This window comes from Akebia trifoliata, chromosome 16 (genome assembly GCF_017979445.1).
Source record: "Akebia trifoliata isolate Shusen 1 chromosome 16, ASM1797944v1, whole genome shotgun sequence".
Classification (NCBI taxonomy): Eukaryota; Viridiplantae; Streptophyta; class Magnoliopsida; order Ranunculales; family Lardizabalaceae; genus Akebia; species Akebia trifoliata.
In genome coordinates this window covers 31,027,146-31,048,665 of record NC_141390.1, presented here as the reverse complement: position 1 = coordinate 31,048,665, position 21,520 = coordinate 31,027,146, and the positions used below count along the sequence as shown (strand labels likewise).

The following is a 21,520-nucleotide window of genomic DNA, read 5'->3' as shown; positions in this document are numbered from 1 at the left end:
GAATTATGTTTATGTGGCATGTTTTAATTGGAATTTAAAATACCTCGAATAATGACTTTTTAGTCAATTTGATTCAATATCTATATAATAAAATACAATTGTAGGGTCCACCTTACTACACTTTTATGGGGATAAACCTCTTATCTAACTATAGTTTTGTATGGTCCATTGTAATCACTTTACTGCTTTTCATTTTTTTACCTCTTCAATTTTATTGTCTTTCTTCTCCTACTCTTTTCTTTTTTCAATAATATCCCTCCAATTTTATTATATTTCCTCTTTTACCCCCTTTCTAATCATACATTTTTAACTTTATTATTTCATCTTTTTCACCTTTAACCTATTTTATTGTCTTTCTTAGTCCCTTCTTGATAATCACTCTCCAATTTTATTATTTTTTATCTTTTACTCTCTTAACTTTAAAAGTTTTTAATAATATCCCTCTAACTTTATTATTTCTTCATTTTTACCTCTTTAACCACACAAAAAAACACAAGTGAAGTTTAACGCATTTTTAAAGCTTATATAATTGTGTTTTAAGGGGTAAATGAATTCTTTTGAAGAAATGATCATGGAGATGTATACAAAAATATTAAAGTGAGCTAATTTTTAGTTTTGAGTTGTGTTGGAGTGACATTATTTCGATGAAAGGCATTTATGGTTTTGTACACACCTCCACGTCAGCAATGTGTCAAATGATATGAATTTAAATGCCACTCTAGGTCTAGCATTTTCCTTTAGTTTTAGTGGTGGAATTAATTGTGAGAGAAGAATAGTAAGGGGGAGAAATCATTTTCCAAAAGGTGGACGCAAGAAAACCATTTTTCCAGTCAAGAGGGAAAATATAAAACTTTTATTATCGCATCAACTTCTACTTCTCATACACCAATGGGAAAAAATAATAATAAAAGAGGAACAAAGGAAATTAACCACAATAGATCAATCACCACACATTGAATAGCGCTTACACACAAAGTCTTCGAAAAAGAAAAAAAAATCGACTAAATTCCTTCAAGATCCTGCTCCAAGAGATAATGAGTCCCAAAATAAAAAATATATATATAAATGACATCTCATGCATGAATTCTCCTTCACGTCAAAGACCTTACGGTTCCTCTCCAGCCGGATCCCCCGACACAAATGGAGGACTCATAGATGATATATCTCGGGTGTGACTTAACAGCAGCTGAATCAATCTAGTTGTATCTTATCAAACTGTGTAGTAATGATCAATGTGCTTTCACAAAGGAATAGCTTTGCTTTCGGAATCTTTCACAACATCGCCTGGACAATCTTTGCATGTATCACGATATGATGCCATGACAGAAGTGTTTACGCAATACTTGTGTGGCCACTTATCCATTTCCCAAAGGACATGCATGATGCTCTCTTGTGCAGCGTATTCGTGGCTCTCAAAGGAACAACTAAAAGGTAAAGTGCACCATGGCCTTTGAGGGCGTTGAAGAATCGGTCAGACTGCAGCAATTATAAGAAAAGAAAGAAAGCAAAAAAAAACAGTAATAGTGCCTGAACCAGGAATTTTTCCAATTGTTGAGTCGCATAAGGAAATGAATAATGATTTTATGACGCCCCCCTCTGATATACGCCCCCATCAATGAACCATAGAGCATTTGCCTCAGGATAATCTACGGTTCTGTGATGGGGGCATATGTCAGAGGGAGGGCGTCAGATTATCACGACTTAAGGAAATTTTCTTGCTGTAGAACCATCACAATTTTCTGGACAAAGGCATTTATAATCCAAGTGAAAAGAGGGTCTTTATTTTTTGTTTCAGTTTGATTTTGGTTGGTCCTCTTCGAGTAGAGATTTTCCATAATTTATGCCAGATGGCTTAGTTAAGAAGCAAAAGTGAACAAGTTTATGTGCAATGGACATCAGTCGATGCAAGTATGCAAGTTCCAATATCCATCTTCACCCACTTACCTACCAACTCGCAGATAACCCTTTTCCCTTCCCCTACCCCCACTCGAGAATTTACATTGCCACACCAAATTCAGGGAAATGTAGTCATAAAATGGAGAATGGCAGGCATCATAGACTCGTAAGCCAGTCGCTAGTATTCACTCATAAATTTAAGGAACACTGCTGCAAACCAATGTCCTCAAAATTTCAGAGAGAGACCTTCCCAAACCTAGTGCACCCACATTGTTGGGTGAAATATAGAAATGGATACATTTGTACTTCAATGACATTACGTCCGAAATCAGTGGAATAATTAAAAGGGGCCAATCATATCATGTAGATTTATAAGAGATGGTCAATCCCAACTCCCAAGTCCACGTCTTTACCGCGAGTGAATAAGTAACAGAGACAGCAAAGCCATACACATACACTTGACTGGTCACAACTAGGAGATGAGTCAAAACAACCTACTGTATTACATTCAATTAATATCAAGTTTAATTACAGAAAGGAAAAAGAACCATTAAGTAACCTCAATATATTACCTCCTCGTAAGAATCTTCAGAGCTTTCATATGCAGGAGTTTCATAAATTGTGCTTGCTTCTTGACCAAACTGGAGTAAGTAGTGAACTCCATTGACCACATCGTACACCATTAATCCAATCCTACCTCCAACCCAACTTCCCAAATGGCTTCCCACAAGATAACCCAACCTCCCAAGCCGTTGCTCCCCAAGGAACCCTCCTGCATAGGCCCCGAACAAAGTTCCAGTGCCCCTCAGGAACCCCTCAGTCAAAGTACCTCCATAGTAAATTGCTTCGAAAAAGTCCCATCCCGAAGAAATAATGGGGCCTATGATGCGTCTGGCTTGTCGTGAAGCCAGCTTTGCCGCCTTCGCGGCTTCCTTCTGTGCCTGCTTGGCTGCAGCCTTGACATCCAGACCCTGTGACAAAGCGTCAGCCAAGGCAGTTTCTAATGCACGGTGCCTTACTCCCTCAACGTGAGATGCTCTGATGTTGTAGAAATAGAGCTTTACACCCTCCTTAACTGCACATGCAACGCTTCCACTGCTCATATCAAAGCAGTTTAGTAGTGTAAACTGCCCACTTTTGGACGCAGCCTCTTCTCCAACCAGTTGTCGGCATTTTTCAGCTGCAAAGAGTAAAGTATAAGCACAAATTTCTTTTATAAGCTTCAAGCATAGAGAATCAAAGAACAATGTTTGAATATACATGTGAAAGATCCATTATTATCCTTATGAGTTCTCGCATCAACTTCTTGATTCACAAATTCACGTCTTCTTGAGCTCACAGATCCACTGAAAAGTGGAGTGAGTTCCTCTTATTGTCATCAAATGGAGCTCTACATCAGTCCTTGATGTTATGGGTTCAATCCCGACCCACTTATCCAGCACCAACTGTAGACAACACCTGATTGCAAAAATTAGCTATTTCCATACACTTAAGTGACAATCTACATATCTGTTAGTTGGTTAATATATTATGGAACCACCTTTATCATGGTTTAAAATCTCTGTAAAATCAAATCTAGAGTTTTCTTCCCTTGAAGATTTTTTTTTTCTGATCAGTAGCTTCCCTTTAAGATTCACCTCCTTTCTGAGACAAATCATCCTCCAATATCCTTAAAAATTCGAAGCTTCTCATCCAATTTTCAGCCCAATTGTAAGAATGTCAAAGCGGTGTTCACTAAGCGTGTGATGTATGCACCTTGAGGTGAGACGTAAACAGAAGTCCTCGAAGCATGTCCTAAGAGGCATAACCAGTGAGGTGAACCCCAAGCCCATATAACTATTTATAATTATTTTATTTATTCTACTAATCGCGTACATTTTATTTTATATATAGGTTTAAGTGTTAAGGTGGTTTTTGATCCCAGGTCTGGGGTATGACAATGCACAGACTTTTACCACCTCACTGAGGTAGTACCTTCTACTAACATCCTACATCTTTTTCATTTATTATAGTTTTTTTCAAATGGTGGGACCATGAGGTTCATGCCCCATGCAACTTGAGGGTCCAACACATCGTTTCATGTCTCCATCTTTTAAAACACTATTCAAAGATACCTTACTTACTAGTGTCGATAGATAACAAGAAAAAAATTGTTCTACCAAATATAAACAAAAAACATAAAAAGCACTCAATTGTCATGTAAATTATCTTCAAACTTATACTATAGTAAAGAATTTGCATGGCTCACTCATTAAAAGAAAGAAGAAAAAGAAAAGAATCATTATCCGATAAAGGAGAGTAGTTGAATGATTATACCATCAAATATGCTTGTGACTAGCATATTTTTGAAGTCACGAAATGATTACATATTATATATGACAACCTATTTATTTCATTGTAAGTATTTCTACAATGTACTATACTATATTATTCAAGCAAACAGAATTGAATGGAGGAACAAGATCAGTTCAGCAGACCCCGAACTTTTGGGAGAAAGCTTTGATGATAACTGTTATTCAAGCACAAGATCTTACACAAAATGATGTGTAACCATATTTCCGAGCTTCATCCAATTCAGTCAAAACCTGATATATGGTGCACTAAAGAATCACAAGTTTTACTGACTAATGACAATAACCATGGCATGAACAAATGCTGATACATGAGCATCTATCACTCGATGCACCCATGCAATGCCACATCAAACCTCTCAACAGAAGAAGTAGAGAAGTTCTAGAAGGAATCTCAAGAAGATTTTCTTTTTTACTACCTTTTTTTATGGTAGATCCCATATTTAGTATTTATAGTTAGTCATGGAAGTTACTATATAAAGTAAATTCCTATTTTGGTATTATTATAGTAAACTTTACGTTGGAAAGGAATGGAATCTTTGATAGGAAGGAAAGAGTTCTTTATCCGAAGAACCGATGTTGTATTGAAAGAGGCAATGAGCAATTATTAATTTAGAAAATTTGGGTTTTATTTGGACAACCCAAATTAATTAAGGGTCATTGCTTGAAGCTATGAAATTGAATTGAGTTGGCTTATCTTCTCATTTGGTTAGTCTTTGTGCAGAGGATCAAACCCTAGTTGATGGTTGCATCAAAGAGCAATCTTTAGAGAAGAGAAAGTAAACATAATGAGGTTAGAGCATAGATTGACAAAGCTCTTCTAACTCCCAAAGCACAGGTCCATAAACCGAGACTACATGCAAGCTAGCTAAAATAATCCTGATGTTAATTTGCATTCAATCACATTCCCCCCCGACCCAACCCCTTTCGTTGTATATTCAATCACATACCATGATCCTCAACGACACTCACAAGGAAAAAATTGATAAATATTAACAAGCACGTAATTCTAGATTAGTCACCAAGAATAGCTGCACTTCTAGGGCATGATTTTAAAACATGTTTTGATGTCTCGTCTCGGATGAGATATCTGATTATTTGAGTAGTCTCGGATGAGGTTTAAAAAAAAAAAAAAAAAGCCTTAGGATTAGAATAAACTATGTCTTTGAGAGACGACTTGTCTCTCGGACTTGAATTAAAACCATGTTCTAGGGTGATACTCTCAGGTCTTTTACAAAATGCTTCTACTCCTCAAATCAATAAGATCCCCAAATGTATGGAATTATACAATAAATAGATTTTTCACTAATATTCAAGTTCTTCACAAACCACAAGAGTCCAATAATCACTCACTAGTCATTTAAATTTAAGCAAACCCACAAAGAAACAAAAAGATAACCATAAAAAAAAATTAACACAAGAGGAACAGTGGAGATCGATAGATTAAGCTAATTCAATAGTGTAGCAAACAGATCAGAACAACAGTTTGAAATGATTTACAGAACAAAAAGAGTAGATTTTGAAAAAAAAAACTTAAAATTCCAAGCAATAGTAAAAAAAAGTTGTGATTTTTCTTATAGATTCATAGAAAACTTGGGGAGATAAGTGGGATTGATTAGATAGATACCAGTGATGCTGAGAACAATGACGCCTGCAATGAAGAGAAGAAGCTGAATCCTCTTTTTCTGCAAATCCATGGCTTCTCAAGAGAGCTTGGAAATCCCAACCCTAAGTCCTAAAATTTACTTCTTCTTTGTCCAGAATTATGGTTGGAAATGGAAATATTAGTCTAGAAAGAAAGAGGAATCTGATTCAAAGCGAGTAATTTTAAAGAGCTCTCTAAGTCTCGCCTTAGTTAAAGACGCGTTTTAACAGAAAAGACGACCAAATTGGAGTGTCAAGTGTGTACTTTTGGGAAAATTACTTAAGGCACCCTCCTCTAATTATTTGAGAGATGAATCGAATGGTCACCTTTGGCTTTGATCTAGTGGTCTAGATTACTTTTGACAATCGTCCAAGTAAATGAATCAATATTGATATTTGAACATCAATCATTGAGATCAACTTTGTTACAATTGTTGATCTCGACGTTTCAACATGAACCATCAAGATCAACAGTAGATGGTTTCAGCTCTCTAGTCTCTACCTCTACTTTGGTGGCTAAGGCAGATTCAATGAAGACTCAGACCTTGACCCTAAGTGGTGGCCGAGGAGAACAAACATACGAGGGCCCATTTGAACAAGAAATCCTAAAATTACCCGTTTTAAGTCATCAAAAAGTTTGTATTAGAAGAACATTAAAGCTTAATATACTGATAATGACTTACTAGATGGATTGCACATTGGGCTGGATTATGTACACCCACTTTTTTTTTTCTTTTGCTGCATTCACCCATTATCCCTACCAAAACCCCATCTCCTTCTTCTTAGTATTTCTCACTTTCTCATTTTTCTTCTTCTTTGAACATACTTAAGTTTCAACTAGGATTCATCTCCTCCTCCTTATTATTTCTCACTTTTCTTTTCTTCTTCTTCTTATTTGAACCTACTTAAATTTCAACTAGGGTTTGTCGTACAAGAAGTAATGCCCTTAGAACTTGTAAAATAAGATTGTGTAAATTTTCAGTATAGCTTCCTACTGAATGAAAAATATTATATTTTTTTTAAGGTGGTTGTGATGAGTAATTTAGCAACATTAATTGGATCTTTAAAAAAAATTTAACTATCATGATTCATGCGAGACTCAAAAGATTCTCTCTATGCGAGTGGTTGCAAAGGACCAATAATAAATCAAAAGATGATCTATCGACCCAATTGATCAAGTGATTCATGGTGTGAGGATAGAATGCCCTCCACCGCGACTAGCCAAAACAAGAATCCCACCTTGGATGGAACCTTTCCGTATTGTGTAGAGCTTATTGGGTTTTACTTGGTGAACAATTAGAACAACAAGAATGCAGGCCACCATACATATGTAGGCATCCACGACATACATCTCCACCATTGCCACAGTTTTCTCAGTAAGATGTTTAGTGCAAGCCAATTATAGTCAGATTTGGGTGCATTACAACATTTACATTCTATAGTTCTCCAATCCAATGGTGAAATTATTTATTTCACCACATATCAAAAAAGACAAAATCCAACAATAATGAACTCCAAGCATGGTTTCAAAACTCGTTTGAGTATCCGGCATGGATGAGATGGACGGACAAGTTAATTTTTTCGGACGAGATTTATAACCCCATGTTCATTTTTGAATGAGACGTCTCAAATGTATTGAAAAACTCATCCAAGACGACTCAGTATCTGGCACAGACGAGACCAGACGCGAAACCGAGTTTTAAAACCACGACTCCAAGGGTCCTAATAATAGAAGAGTATTGGCTTGCCCAGAGTCACCTTCCCTGTACAGTGGTGGCACAAGCTATAAGGTTTTAACATATCTAAACCTGTAGGAACCTGTTTCGAAAACATTTTGCTGATCAAAGTAGATAATTAAAGTAAGAAAAACATTAACAAACAAATATGTCCCAAACATGAGCTTGAGAGTCAATCTAATTGTTTAACATCCATACCACGCAAACCCATGAATATCAAACATGAATCCACCAAAAAAAAAAAAACCCTACATTATTTCCATTTCAAGACAATCATCCATAGACCACTAAAAAAACTAACATATCAGCTGAAGATACAATATAAACTAGACACCAAACACTAACATCTAGATGAACAACACAAACACATAGATGCCAAAAAAAAGAAAAAACCAACAACATGAAGACTCCCAAAGAAGAGACTTATCACAATACAGCTAAGAGATTCAACACTGAAACATGTTTGCTGAAGCCATGATTGGATGGGATGGGCAAGGAAGCTGCCATGGTTTCATCAAAGGATCCGGCATTTCAGGGATGTCCATGGAAAACCCGCTAACCTCCTCCACGATATGGAGGACAGAGTTCAACGACTGTAGTCTATTGCCTAATTCAGTAACCCCAGCCCTCAAAATGTTGTTCTCTGATTCAACATTGATGTAGAGCTGTGTATTGGCATTAACCTGTTTCAAGATCTCATTGTTTTCTTTTTGCAATTGGGCTACTTGGTTTAGCAGATCATCCAAGTGTTGTTGCTTCCTCATCCGTGAACGCTTGGCAGATTCTCTGTTTGAGAGCATTCTTCGCTTCTTTCGCTCATCAAAAACCACATTTTGTGGGTCTCCGTCGGAGCTCGAGCTTACATTTTGCACCAACGACATACTTATTTCCCGGAGTTCGAAATTATTCCAAGATGATTATAATTGGATTTAGATTGGGGTTTATTAGGGTTGAACAAAATTAAGTAAAACAAGTGATGATAACTTGCTCAGGAGACCACATAAAACCAGTAGAGGAACACAACTGAGAATGATTGGAGAAGACAGTATCCACGCAGAAGAGTCGCGTAGCCCATAAAGATTAGAGAAGGGTTTGTCAAAGAAACTTCATTACCATTACCACAACCCCCCAATTACAATCCACAGAGAAATCACAGAATCTGTAACACAATTGGGAGTATAAAACCCAAGCTGTGAATCTGATATCAAAACCAGAAAGGTTTCACCAAAGTATGATGAGAAAACCCAGATTTGCCCACAAAAAATCTAGATTTTAGAATTAGGGTTTTCCTTCCAAGCACGAAAACTGCAGGAGAACTTGATTGAAACCAAATGTTCACGAAAAATCAAATTTTGAGAACTGGAATTTTCTAAAATCAGCAGAATCAAAGACAAAACAGCTCAAAACATCAGAGAACAACAAGATTTCAGAATTGGGTTTCTCGAAAATGAGGAAATTTAACAGAAAAATTGGGGAAAACAATCAACCCCCAATCAAACGAAAATTCCTCAATGGCTTTTGATCTAAACAACAATCTACCCACGAAATCAAAGAAACCCACCGATCGAACAAATCAAAAAGCAAAGAAATTTATCAGAGAACCAAAAAAAAAGTTACACAGAAGATACTTATCTTACAATCTCCTCCGAACGCAAAAGCCTGAAAAACGAAGAACCCAAGAAAGAAAGAAGCTTAAAAAGAAAGAAAAGCTAAGAGGGTTTACGCAAGAAGTAAAGGAAACCGACGGAGTAGGAAAGAAGGGTTTCAGATATCGAAATTGGGGTTTTTATAGAAGAAAAGGTGGGGACTTTAGGGACTTTTATAATATTTTTCAACAAGTTGAGAAATTTGAAGGAATATGGCCCCCAATATGAGTGGTTGGGTGGAGACCTGAAGAGGTAATGTTAGCCAACTCACCTATATCTAGTACAGCTGTGTAATATTAAGATATGAGACCTAATTAAAAATATTTTAATTAGTATTTTTGAATTTTCGAAATTAGCTTCTTTTTTTTTTTTTTGGAAGTAAGAGATGTTCAAAATTAGGTCTCTAAATTAACAGATATGAGACCTAATAAAAAAACATTTTAATCAGTATATTTGGATTTCTGAAATTATATATTATTTTAAATAATGATTTTCTAACTAGAAGGTCTTCATTCGGTAAATACTCGGCCGATGTGAAATGGACAGGAAATCATAGATTTGTTTCCTCATAATACAAAAATACAAATCCTCACAAAAATTTGTATCTCGAGAAAACATATATATGATTTCATGCCCATAACTAAGTGAAGACTTTCTAATTAGAATATCAAAATCAGGTGTCCGTGGGACTTTGCCTAATTTATGATGCAATCTTATCCATCAAAACTAATTCTTGAATGTCATGCCCCGTCCAATACCTTGTCACGTGACATCATTTAAGTAGTCACATTGGGACATTTAAAAATATTTTAAATGCATTTTATACAAAATCCCATTTTTTTTGGAAAGTAATTGTGGATGAGGCAGACCCCCTTACTTGGCAATTGATCTAAAAATATTGAGTCATGATAATCTGACTACCCCACTTGGCATACTCAATCAACTCCCCTGACGTGACATGTGTGAGAACCATATATATGTACTTTTTGGGATACAGAACTGCACATCCCCATAAAAGTGCAGTTGATTGAGTTTTTCACGAGGAGTAGTCAAATTATCACAATTCAAAAATCTTACATCATTGCATCCTCCAAAATTTTGTGATAAATAATCTCTAGAATTCTCTTTCCATATATAATCCAAATCAGATAAGATTAATAATTATGACTTTGAATAATTCAACAAATTCTAGGGTTGTAAGTTTTTTAAGGCTTGTTCGTTTGGGATTATTTGGCTTTTCGAACTTTTAAGCAAAAAAAAACCTGCAAGTTGATGTTCGTTTGGGCTTTATAGGCTTATTGAGCTTCAAATTAAACTCTAAAATGACTTTTCTTTGAAGTCAACTTTGAGATGCTTCGTGAATGAGCTTTTGTGAAAAACTAAAAACAAAAACAGCTTTAACTGAAATGATTGAACCACCGTTCATCTTTAAACAATATTCCACCAAGTTAAGGTGAATAAAGAAAAAAATAAAATACATAATAAATAATTATAATAATTATAAAATTAAAACTAAATAATAATAATAATACCTATATTATTATAAAATAAATAATAATAATTTTAAAACTAAATAATAATAAATAAATAAATAAATAAATTTATATTATTATTTTATTAGAGTAATGAGAAAAGAAAAGATAATAGTAATTATAAAACTAAAAATAATTAATAATAATAAAAATCTATATTATTATAAAATAATAATAATAATAAAAAAATTTATATCAAATATTTTATTAGAGTAATGAGAAAAGAAAAGATAATTAAAAAATAAATAATATGAAGCTTATTTTTCTAATATTTTAACAATTATAAAAAATAATTAATAATTAAAAAATAAATTAATTAAAATTTGAAAAAAATAAGAATATATCTTCAACATTAATTGGGGATTATGTGTTTGTATGAATTTTTGTATATGTAAGGGTAATTTGATAATTATATGTTTGTATTAATATTTTTTGTCTTCTTATGTCAAAAATATATCATTTGATAGTTTTTGTACATATAAGGGCAAATTGATAAATTTTTTAGAAGCCACCAACTAGAAGCTATCAAATAAACATCAATTTTAGGTTCCTTTACAGAGCCCAATATTTTTCAACTTCTCTAATGAATAATTTTTTCCTAAAAACAACTTCCCAAACTCTAAGCTTCTGCTTCTCCCAAGCATAGAAGCCTGCAGTTGAAGTTGCAAGCTATAAAGAACAGACCCTTAAATTCTTCCAAAACTTTATAGTAAATCCATGAGAAGTTATAAAGTCCCGCAATGCTAACTGTAACAATAGCATCACAAAAGGAAATAAAGCTACAAGAGAGTTGTTGAGATCAATCGTTATCATGCTAGCAAATTTAGCAAATTGGATAAGAACAAGAATTTGGTTATTTGAGTTGTTACAACAACCCTAGTTTTTTGAGTCGTGATTTTCTAACTTGAAAATTTTCATTATGTTTGTACGGGACTAACGAGAAACGACATAAAATCATAGATCTTTTTCTTCGGGATACACAGACAAAAGATCCACGATTATGTTCCCTTGCCATGTAAGCTAAGTACAAACCAAGTGAAAATTTTCGAGTCAGAAAATCACTAGCCTAATTTTTATCCAAGTGCATGGTCATAAATAATTTTTTTTTCAGAGCCGTGTTGGAGTAACATTGAAATTGACATCGTTTCACACATTGGTGTGCATTGAACCATAGATGCTTCTCACTTGGATCTCGATGAAAATCATCTATGATTTTGTACACATACACATTAGCAATGTGTGAAACGATGTAAATTTCAATGTTACTTAGCATTTTCCTATTTTTTAACATTGCATTGAGAAATCATAAGAACTTAGACTTACATGGGCTAATTTTAGATGATAATCAAATTATAGGAAATAATTAGGATTGTCAATCAGGGTTGATAACTTTGGATCTAGACCAAGGATTTGGGTTTCGCTATCTTATTGGATCAACCATGTCCCGATAAAATGTGAGAATTAATGTAAATTATATTACATATTTTATTTAAATATAGGGAGTTTATTTAGATTTTGTATATCAATCAGATTTTATCGATCATAATGTTATTGGACTAGATTCCTAATACAGGAATCGGATAAAAATCTAATAATCTTAAATGGGTCAAATCCGATATCCAGTCCAACCTTATTAGATCAATCTCATATCAATCCCAATCCAATCAGGCATCTATCCATTCACAATCCCATATATATATATATATATATATATATATTCTATCAAGGACCCAATTGGCCAAGACAACAAACAAGCAAATCTACGCTACATTTGATCTGTCGTGATATTTTGGATGCTTTGAAAGACAATTTGTTTTTAAATACATGAGTCGTGATGATTTGACGTACACCCCCATCATAGAACCGTAGATCATTTTCCTCGGGATACATAAGAAAAGATTTATGATTCTGCATATCCCAATAAGACAACAAACCAGCAAAATCTACGCTACATTTGATCCGTCATGATATTTTAGATGATTTGAAAGACAATTTGTTCATAGATAGATGAGTCGTGATAATCTGACGCCCCCCTATGACGTACACTCCCATCACACAACCGTAGATCATTTGCCTCGGGATACACAAGAAAAGATTTATGATTCTAAATATCCCAAGACAAATAATCTATGGTTCTACGATGTAGGGGGTGGCGTTAGGTGGGACATACATTTGTAACATGTGAACGACACGAGTACGATGGACGGCTCCTTTTACTTTATGACAGAAGTAATCAACAAATACCATACGTTGAAATCCTTGTTAATAATGGCCGACCATTGATTTATGGTGTTGTTTTTAAATGCATGAATGAGCGTGTTCAGATGTTTTTAGTATTAAAAATTACAAATTTGTGGACACTTTTTTTTTTTTTTTTGTTTTTTTGTTTTATTAGAATCATATTGGTAGGCCGCGAGCAATAAGAGTTTAATTACTAGCTAATTCTTGTCTTCTTTGCCACCAATGACCAACATTGTTTTTGGTTGTGTTAGGCCACCACAATCTAATTTAATTGATTTTCTTTCGACATAAAAGATAAAATTCCCACCCAATTAGGTCAGATTAATGAGTAGAGACAAGAATAAAATAAAATTAATAATTAGAAGATGACAAAGATGAAAATGAAAAATAAAATTCAGGCTTATTTGAAACTCGAAGTCTCGATAGTTGACAAAACTCTCACAATGAACTCCTATGTTTGGTTGTCCACATGAACGTTATTCGTAATTGATATTAATTTAAATTATATTAATTAATATTATATATTAAAATGATGGTAAACTAATTTATATGAATTATTAATGTGGAAATGAAGAATCCTATCGATTTTCTGCTTTTCACCTGAGCGGAAAAATTAGTTTGTGAGAATATTTTCTTAGTGATTTTTATATGAATTGTGAAATTCATTTTCAAATTTTCTTCTCCCTTAACTTTTTTTTTTTAAAAGAATAATGCTGACGTGATCTCAAGATTGGACTTCATATCGCACACACCTGACATGAAAGTGTATGGGAACCCTAGATATTTTTTCGAGGTACAAGAAAAAAAGCATATATGACTCCTATCCACTTTCATGTTAAGATGTGCAATATGAGGTCAATCTTGAGGTCACTGCGGCGTGACACTTTTTCTTTTTTTCATTGTGAGTTTTAGTTGGGATCATTATAAGTGATGTATGTAATCCAATAACGACTAATGAAAAAGGATCGACACAGTCAAACGTTTGAAGTAGACATAAAACCAACCCACTTTGAAGATATCTAGAGATTTGGACTATTTTTCAAACCTTGTTTGGCAACGACGGAGAGCTCACATCCACATTTATGGATTTCATTTATTCAAAATTTTGGTACTCAAATTGATTTAACTCCTAATTTTCTCATATACATTTTAAAATTGAAATAAAATCAAAGAGAAGGATAAAGAATAATGCTGAAGTGACCTTAAGATTGATCTCAATTCACACTTTGTTGACATGTTGGTGTGTATAGAATCATTAATACTTTTCATCGAGTCACGAGTGAAAAGCATCTATGATTTTGTGCCCACCTCCACATCAGTAAAGTGTGAATTGAAGACACTCCAATACGACTCAACAATAAAAATTAAAAAAAAAATAGTTTAATTGTTCAATGAGTCATGTTGGAGTGACTTTAACACTCACTCCATTTCACACTTTGCTGATGTGGAGATTTACAGAGAACCATAGATGCATTTCACTCGCATCGTGATGAAAAGAATCTATGATTCCATACACACATCACAGCAACAAAGTGGGAAATTGAGTGAATTTTAAAGTCACTCCAGCATTTTATTTTCCTTGTTCAAATCAAACTAGTCAAAGAGACCTTAAACTAGATTAGGTTTGGGATTTGCAACTAACTTCACTTAATTAAATGGGTACATTGTGTCTAAAAGGATTTTTTATTTATTAGAAAAATGGGTGCAGAGTTGTGATGCTCTTGAAAATTGATTATTGGTTAATGGGTTCAATCAATTTTGATTATTGAATCAATGAGCTTCTTTTGAAACAAGTTGGTGCTTTGTTTGTTTAATCACTAAGAAGCACGTTTGTCCATTAAATGCATTATTTGTATATTGGTGTCACCTTGACTTCTTTATGGCTCGTGACTTGTATTTTAATGGTGTTAGTCAAGTAGATCTGCCTCTTTTATTTTAAAAATACCAAAAAAGTTGCTGAGGGGCCAAAATGATGAACATTGCCATCAAGAAGAACCACCCTTAGAAGCTTCAGAGCAATGTTTTAATAGCCGAATCAATTATAGGACCACAAATTTGTCAAATTGATGAGATCGTGATTTGAATCATGGTTCGATTTGGTTCGACTAATTTACATTTATTGGATACTTTTAAAAGTGCGAGAATTGTTCGCTTAGTTTAACCATAGAACTGGTCCTATAATCGATTCGGCTCTTAAAACATTGACCATTTTACTCTACTCTATTTTGGTCCATAGACCCATGTTTTATCTAACCCTTATGGCCCAAGTGTAAGAAAGAAAAAAAAATGTAGAATCTAATGGGTCGAAAATTTGAAGCTCATTGTTGTACATAAGTTCAGTAAGAGATGGGCCAAACAAGCCATGGACTCAGAGCCCAGAAAGTGCTATATGGCAGACTTCATATAACATTGAGATGGGTTTTTCTTGTTATTATATTATGTGCTAATGGGCTTGGGTCTGGTCAGTAATGTCTTTGGATCAGGGTAGAAATAGACTTGAACCTGGCCCAAAAGATGACTTAAAAAACTTGGCTTCAGCTTGGGCCCATAGTAACAAAAATCGGCGATTTTTTGAAAAGGTCGCGCTTAAAATGTGACTCGCATCCTTAACGATAAAACTGTATGAAAAACACACAACTTTTTCCTGTGTAACAAAAATCGCCGACTCCCCTCCCCCCTTTTTTTTTTCACAGGGACAAAATTTTAAACATTTTCTCTCTTTTTTTGAAATGTGGGATTTTATGCATAATAGAATTTGATCATTCATAAATGTAAAATATATGGGATTTAATGATAATAACTTGATTTTATGAATTTTCATTAGATATATATTTTTTTCTTAACTTTTAATATATATTTTTATCGTTTATATTCATCATTTTTTTTCAGCTTTTTTCTCATTTTTAACTTTTTTTCCGAAGTTTTCCCGTGCCGATTTAAATCCCTACTCTGACTTTGTGACTATGCATGGGCTATAGTAGCCTATTTTCATACTAATATGGGTATACCTTGGCCCAGTGTAGCCCAAACCAAGTCCATCAACAACACTCCTCTAATGCACTATACTGGATCCACAAATGTCAGATTAGAAAACCTAGTCTAACCTATACAGAGAAACTTAGGTTTGTGACTTAAATAAGTGACTTTAAACTTTAAAGGGTCTCTCATAGATTTTTCAGAACTATATTTAATCAAATTAAGTTTATTGTGATCCCAGCTTAGCCACCAATGGGCCTAATATCTTTGATTGCAATCCACCTTTCATTTTGAGTTAAAAGGTTAAATCCAAACCCAAACAGTAGAAAGCCCATCAGATCAATACCCGATTTGGACCCAATATGCTTTCAATTGCATCAAAGCCCAATTCTATCAGAAGTTATATTTGTATATATTGGCCGAAATAAATCGATGCACATAGATTGGTCATGAGTGGGGTGACAAAAGCATGATCAATGTGGTGGGGACGAAGAAGGCATATAGTACACATTTTGTACCCGTTGTGTAAATGTCTTGTATTTTGTTGGTGGTATGTTGAGTTGTGGAGTTCCCACTATCTGGTCAACGGGTTTGAGTGATCAAATTTTTTGGGGGTTACAAAAAAGCAATTGTGTAATATTCTCTTAAGGGAGATAGACACATTTCTCTCTATTCCCGATTTTTTAAATAAAGATCTTTAGAGTTGTAAAACTTGAATGAAAATAGTGATTGTTCGTATTTATTATTGTTCAAAATTGCACCATAATGGAATTCAGGTCTATACCAGAACTGTGAAAAAATGAAACAACAAAGAGAACCAAAAATTCACAAAACACAAGGATTTACGTGGTTCAACATTGTACCTACGCCCATGGATCAGATCAAAAGCAATTATTATTTTCTCATGTTTTACAATTCTAGAGATTTCTATTCCCCCCCCCCCCCCCCCCCAACCACCACCACAAAAAAATAAATAAATAAATAAAAATAAACCCTTAAGAAAATATTACACAATTACCCTTTTTGTCACCCTAAGGTCTGGATCTCCACTCCCAAGCCCTTAACTTCCCTTGCAACTTTGCGTGGTGCCAACAGAATGCAAGACATTTACACAATAAGTACCATAATATCAGATTAGGGAGGAAGATCGGAATTAGAGATTGAAAGAAAGACAAGGATATGGGACCACGTGAGTATAAAACAAATAATTATCTATTTTAGTTCCATCATCACCTATAATAGATTTGAATCTCAAACTGATATTAAATTTTTTTTTTCTTCTTATTGTTGAAGATTTTGGCACAAATTAAGACAGTTAAATTTTAAAATACATGCAGTTAGCCATCTAACTATTTCTCAACAAACACTAAAAAATTAGTGGAATATTGAAAAGGCAAGATAATGATATATGGGCCATCACCATTGCCCACAATCCATTTTCTCAAGAGTTAAAAGTACAAAAAAAAAAATAATAAAAAATGTCAAAGAGAAGCCGTGCAAAGTTTTTCCTTTGGTGACCCCTTTGGCATCACTAATTCCTACTCAATGCTCTGAAGAATGGAACCTTTTTGTTAGAGTGGGTGGTTGAAAAATTGGAAAATTTAGACTCTCTAAGTCCCACCACCCATACTTTATTTTGATTAGAAAGCAACAAGAGCTCTATGAGAAAAATCACAAGTTGGATTTTCTATTTTTGTTTCATGAATCAAGTGAATCACTCATTACCAAGTTATTGGGGGAGTTTAAAGAGTCTATTTTGACGACTATGTTGTTATATTTCAAACCAACAATCATTTAGGGTCTATTTGATTGTTGGAAAATCAATTTTCCTAGAAAATATTATTAGTTTCTTTTATGAAGAATTTGATTTTCAAACACTCTTATCTTAAGGAGTCTTTTTTTTTTTTCGGAGTATTGACCGGACTGGGCCAAAGCATGTGGAGATATGAACTGGATGACGTGGAAGAGAGAAAGGCCCACTCTGATACCATGAACAAATTACTCCAAAAGATCCATCTGTTGGAGAAGGGGAGAACTATAAATATAAGAGAGTCACGGGACTTAATTAAGTATGACACACCTAAGAGTGGACGAAAATATACACTCAACAATGTGGGAGAGTGAGAACTTGAAACTGACTTTCTCACATTCACAACCACTCAATTCTTATCGATGTTCTTTCTCAATCTAATTTTTCGTGTGCAATCACAATCGACAAACTATTTGCATATGACTTTTCCCACATATATTCTAATAATCAAACAAAATCTTAGGATTTGTATGATTGAAAAACATAAATTCGTCAGAAAATAGATTTTCTCTTAAAATGTTTGCCCATGTTTGATTGCACCTAGGAAAATGTCAAAATGAAGGTTGGTTTTTAGTTTTGTGGATGTGAATGATCATGACAGAATATCATTAAGAATTTCACATCATCATGGGAAAATCATTTTCTTCTTGGAGAATACTTGTCAAGATTATGGAGGCCAAATTCTCGTGACTTATTCATCGTCCACGTATCTCTTTAGGATTCGACATCATAGTCCTTTCAACCAACAATAACTCGGGTCATCTACAACTCAACAATCAATTCAATAAAAGTCCTCTACGCATTCACTTGCCCGTGTGGGACCTAATCGGATTATCTTCTCATTTACTAATGTCAATCACCTCGAAACCACTCACTCAAGTTGATGTCTTGCAAGCATTAATTTTCAATTCAAACATTCGCATGCTTATATATTCATAATTAGATTTCTATATAAATCAAGATGCGGAATAACAAATCATACCCTATATCGAATGTTTTAAGATCAACCTAGATTAATAGCCAATATTTCAAGAAGGATATCAACATGATGGGTAGTTACTTGTAACTGTCGCAACTGCCATTAATCTATATACTTCTTTGATTTAAGCTCTTTTTATTAGTGATCTTTAATCTCTAGATTCACCTTTTCTTCCATGATCTTTCTTTATTGGATTGTGTACCTTTCTTGATGGAATTGCGATATTCAAGTAAGTTTGACAAACACCACCTTGTTGTCCAAACAAACAATTTGAAAACTTCATTAAAGAAAACAATTTCATAATCTGATTTACAACCTAAATCTCGAGGAGTAAGCGATTCAAAAAATACCAAGAAAAAAAAGATTTTTCCATAAATTATACAATCATACACTTGATGTGACCAATATCTCATGCAAAAAAAGTTAAGGCAAGTGAATGAGGTAAGATAATGTCTTTTACATTTTTATATGGCCAAGTAATCATTTTGTTTGACCAAAATGTACATTTTATTTCTTTAGGTGCGTTTGACCTTGTTGGCACCAAAAGCAGCTCTAGTTAGAAAAGAATCTGTTATATGTAGGATTCTAAATGATCATAAAGTGATTGAATGATCTGATACCATTCATGGTCCAGGAGAAGGTGTGCTTTGAATCCTTTTCATTAACAAAACCAACGTCCATGTACATGAAGTCAAGTCATTTTCTCTTAGAAAGACCGAATCATATTTATATTTATTAGACTTAAATCTAAAGAAATCCTAGTAAGACTTCATGCATCACTCACCTTTTTTTTTTACGATTTGGACCTACCACTCCTGATTTTGCTAAATATATAAAATACCCCTGGTTTTTTTTCAAATTGAAGACATATCCCCTTGACCACAGCCTTCACTGAGAGACTCATAGATGCATGCCCTCTTCTTCAACCTCCTGCTATAAAGTTTTGATTAGTTTCACCCACCGATCTTCAATCTTTTGACGAGAAAGAGAAAAAATAGACCCTTAATTATTTTTTTTGAGAGCTTCTATTGCCTTACCAACTTTTACTTAAAGCACCTCAAGATATGTGTGAATTATTTGTTTGTCATTTGAATTGGAGTGCTCTCAATAACATTTGGTGTGGCAATAGAAACAATATTTTATTTTATTTTATTTTTTTGGAAATCTTATTTTGTTGAAGGAGATGGAATCTTGAAATTCAAGATGGGTAGTAGTTGTTCCTACTCCCAAGGTTGAAGACAACACGTTTTTGGAGTTAAAAAATGAGTATTTTAGAATCACCCAACTATCAAATTGATGATATTAGGTTTACCCTCTTCCAAAATGCAAGATTAGGTTTACCCTCCTTGATAGTAAGTTAATGTTGAGTTTTCTTGATAATTTAACGGTAAAATTTTGATTCATTTTTTTTCAAAATTCTCTTCAAATACTTAAATTACTAAATCAAAATTTTACTGTCAAATCATTAAGAAAAAATGTTGACTTACAATCAGAGGGTATTTCTAAAACACTAAAAAAAAAAAAAAAAAAAAAGACTAATGATAATCTGACGTTCTTTTTTCAAACACTCCCTGACTTGATAGTTATAGAACCATAAATCTTTTTCTTGTGTATCCCAAAGCAAAGGATATACGGCTCTATAATGGGGGTGTACAAGGGCATTTGAAAAAAAAACGTTAGATTATCATGACTCAAAAAAAAAAAAAAACTCTAGGATTGGACAAAAAGATGAAAGATAATCACATTTAGATCATTTAATATTAATCCTTACCAGGACTACAATTAAAGGCGAAAACACATAATATCTCAAATATTTCCCAAAACTCATATGAGTACATCTCAATCACTCTAAATTTTGTGTAAATGTCATTATGACCCCACTAAGATTTGCATGACTCACCTTAAGCATTAAAAACTGGTCTTGAGTAAAAATTGTGAGGGACCCTACTGAGATTTCCCTTGAATTAAAAATTAGAAAGAAACCCTAATCAAGAATTAAATATCAGCAAAATCTTAACAAGATTTGAGAATGACTAAGGACTTTATGATGGGATTGGAACTGTCTTGGTCATCCTTCCACCATAGTTGAAGAAGAAAGGGTGGTGATGATGTCAAGTTATTTTCAATGGTTTTGAGAATTGTGAGGCTAGAAGACAATCTTTATCAAAGCTTTCACAATCTCAAAAGAGATGAGTTAGTGATTATTACAAGCATGCATTTAATAGTCAGAAATGACTTTATATTGGTGACGAAAGCAATGGAAATTAAACGAGAGAGTGGCAGGCGGAACCATATCTCTCTTTAGAGTTACTAGGAATCCACTTTTGAGTTTTATTGAGATCAGCCAACCCACGTGTGGTTTTCAAGTCTTCCAGGGGTTTATTATCCATTCCTATTAAAGATGATGTCATCTTTTAAGTGGTATAGTGGATTAGAATATCTGAATGATCTTGTGTGTAGCTGACACAACAAAACCTTGTGTATTATCCATCATTCAGCTCCATTGAATTGATAATAGAATCTTGTCATAGTGACTCGACCTCGATTTTTCTCTAATGTATAACACTTGTATGTCGAGAAAAAGCATCTATGGCTTTTAGCACACTCAAGTATACTCTGAGTACAACTTCAAGACTTATTTGAAGTCTCTTTAGAATTTTTCTATGACTTTTTTTTTTTGCACCAAGGGTTAGTTGAGATGGTAAGATA

At 33.9% G+C, this 21,520-nt stretch overlaps 1 protein-coding gene and 1 pseudogene across 1 annotated transcript; both read right to left on the bottom strand.

Annotated features, from left to right (window-relative positions):
* Window positions 1–2,228: 2,228 nt before the first annotated feature.
* On the bottom strand, window positions 2,229–6,146 carry LOC147383529 (uncharacterized). Its single transcript, XM_086427725.1, has 2 exons — window positions 5,875–6,146; window positions 2,229–3,076 (listed from the first exon to the last, which is right to left on the bottom strand). Exons 1-2 carry the CDS (start codon window positions 5,942–5,944, stop codon window positions 2,457–2,459), a joined length of 690 nt encoding a protein of 229 aa, XP_086283851.1. The 5' UTR covers window positions 5,945–6,146; the 3' UTR covers window positions 2,229–2,456.
* Window positions 6,147–7,829: 1,683 nt separating this feature from the next.
* LOC147383528 (bZIP transcription factor 53 pseudogene) lies at window positions 7,830–9,390 on the bottom strand (annotated as a pseudogene).
* Window positions 9,391–21,520: the final 12,130 nt, after the last annotated feature.